The sequence below is a fragment of the Pygoscelis adeliae genome, unplaced genomic scaffold, assembly GCF_000699105.1.
Source record: "Pygoscelis adeliae isolate BGI_AS28 unplaced genomic scaffold, ASM69910v1 Scaffold67, whole genome shotgun sequence".
Classification (NCBI taxonomy): Eukaryota; Metazoa; Chordata; class Aves; order Sphenisciformes; family Spheniscidae; genus Pygoscelis; species Pygoscelis adeliae.
The window spans coordinates 4,464,093-4,464,826 of NW_008825271.1; the positions used below are offsets into that span (position 1 = coordinate 4,464,093).

The 734-nt window shown below is 38.4% G+C and overlaps 1 protein-coding gene across 1 annotated transcript in view; it reads left to right on the forward strand.

The window, feature by feature from the left end:
• The first annotated feature begins 591 nt into the window (after positions 1-591).
• The window catches only part of FHDC1 (FH2 domain containing 1), a 31,083-nt gene continuing 30,940 nt past the window's right edge, over positions 592-734 (forward strand). Inside the window, 1 exon segment of the mRNA XM_009329785.1 lies at positions 592-734. This exon segment is cut by the window's right edge and continues 18 nt beyond it. Within this exon segment, the coding sequence (XP_009328060.1) occupies positions 592-734 (143 nt within the window).

A 734-nucleotide genomic window follows, 5' to 3' on the forward strand; every position in this document is an offset into this window, starting at 1 on the left:
TCAAACAGGGTCTGTCTGATCCAGTTAATCCAGTACCATAGTTAGTAATTATATTTTCTAACCGTGTGTAATCACCTTTAAAAAAAAGAAATCTAAAATTAGGAGTGGAATAACGTTTGTTTTAATAATTTGAGATAAATATATTCTCACAAAATTGCACTGAACTGTGATTAATAGGTGGGTTCGGTATCTACTGTGGGCAATTTAAGAGCTATTCTTATTTTAATATATGTTCTTGAAATCTAGGTACCCAAAGCTATTTGAAATCTTGGTGTGGATAAATTTTATAGAATTCCCCTGGGAAAGACTTTTGATTCACTAAATTTCCTTTCTGGATTAAAAACTCGGTAGCTGTTATACCTTTAGTTTCAGTGTCTTTTCAGTGTGAGGGACAATATCCAGTCTCTCTGATCTGAGTCTCCCTATTGTCCTTTGTTGTAGGTTACGAAGATGGTACAGTCCCCTCTTGAGTTGCTACTGCTGGCAGACTAGAGTTTGAGAGAGCGTGATATCAGTTGCTGCTGCACTCACTATTCAATGTTCCAAACCGATCCAAGGAAGTAACACTCTCCTCTTTGGAGAGGCCATAAAATGCATGTTATGAATTGTCTCTCCTTGGTCAATGATAAAGAAAATGGGGCTATTCCAGTTGCAACGGGATTAATGAACGAGGATACGACGACAGCATCTCAACTTTCTCAGTTTTCAGCACCACCGCCTCCTCCACCATGTCC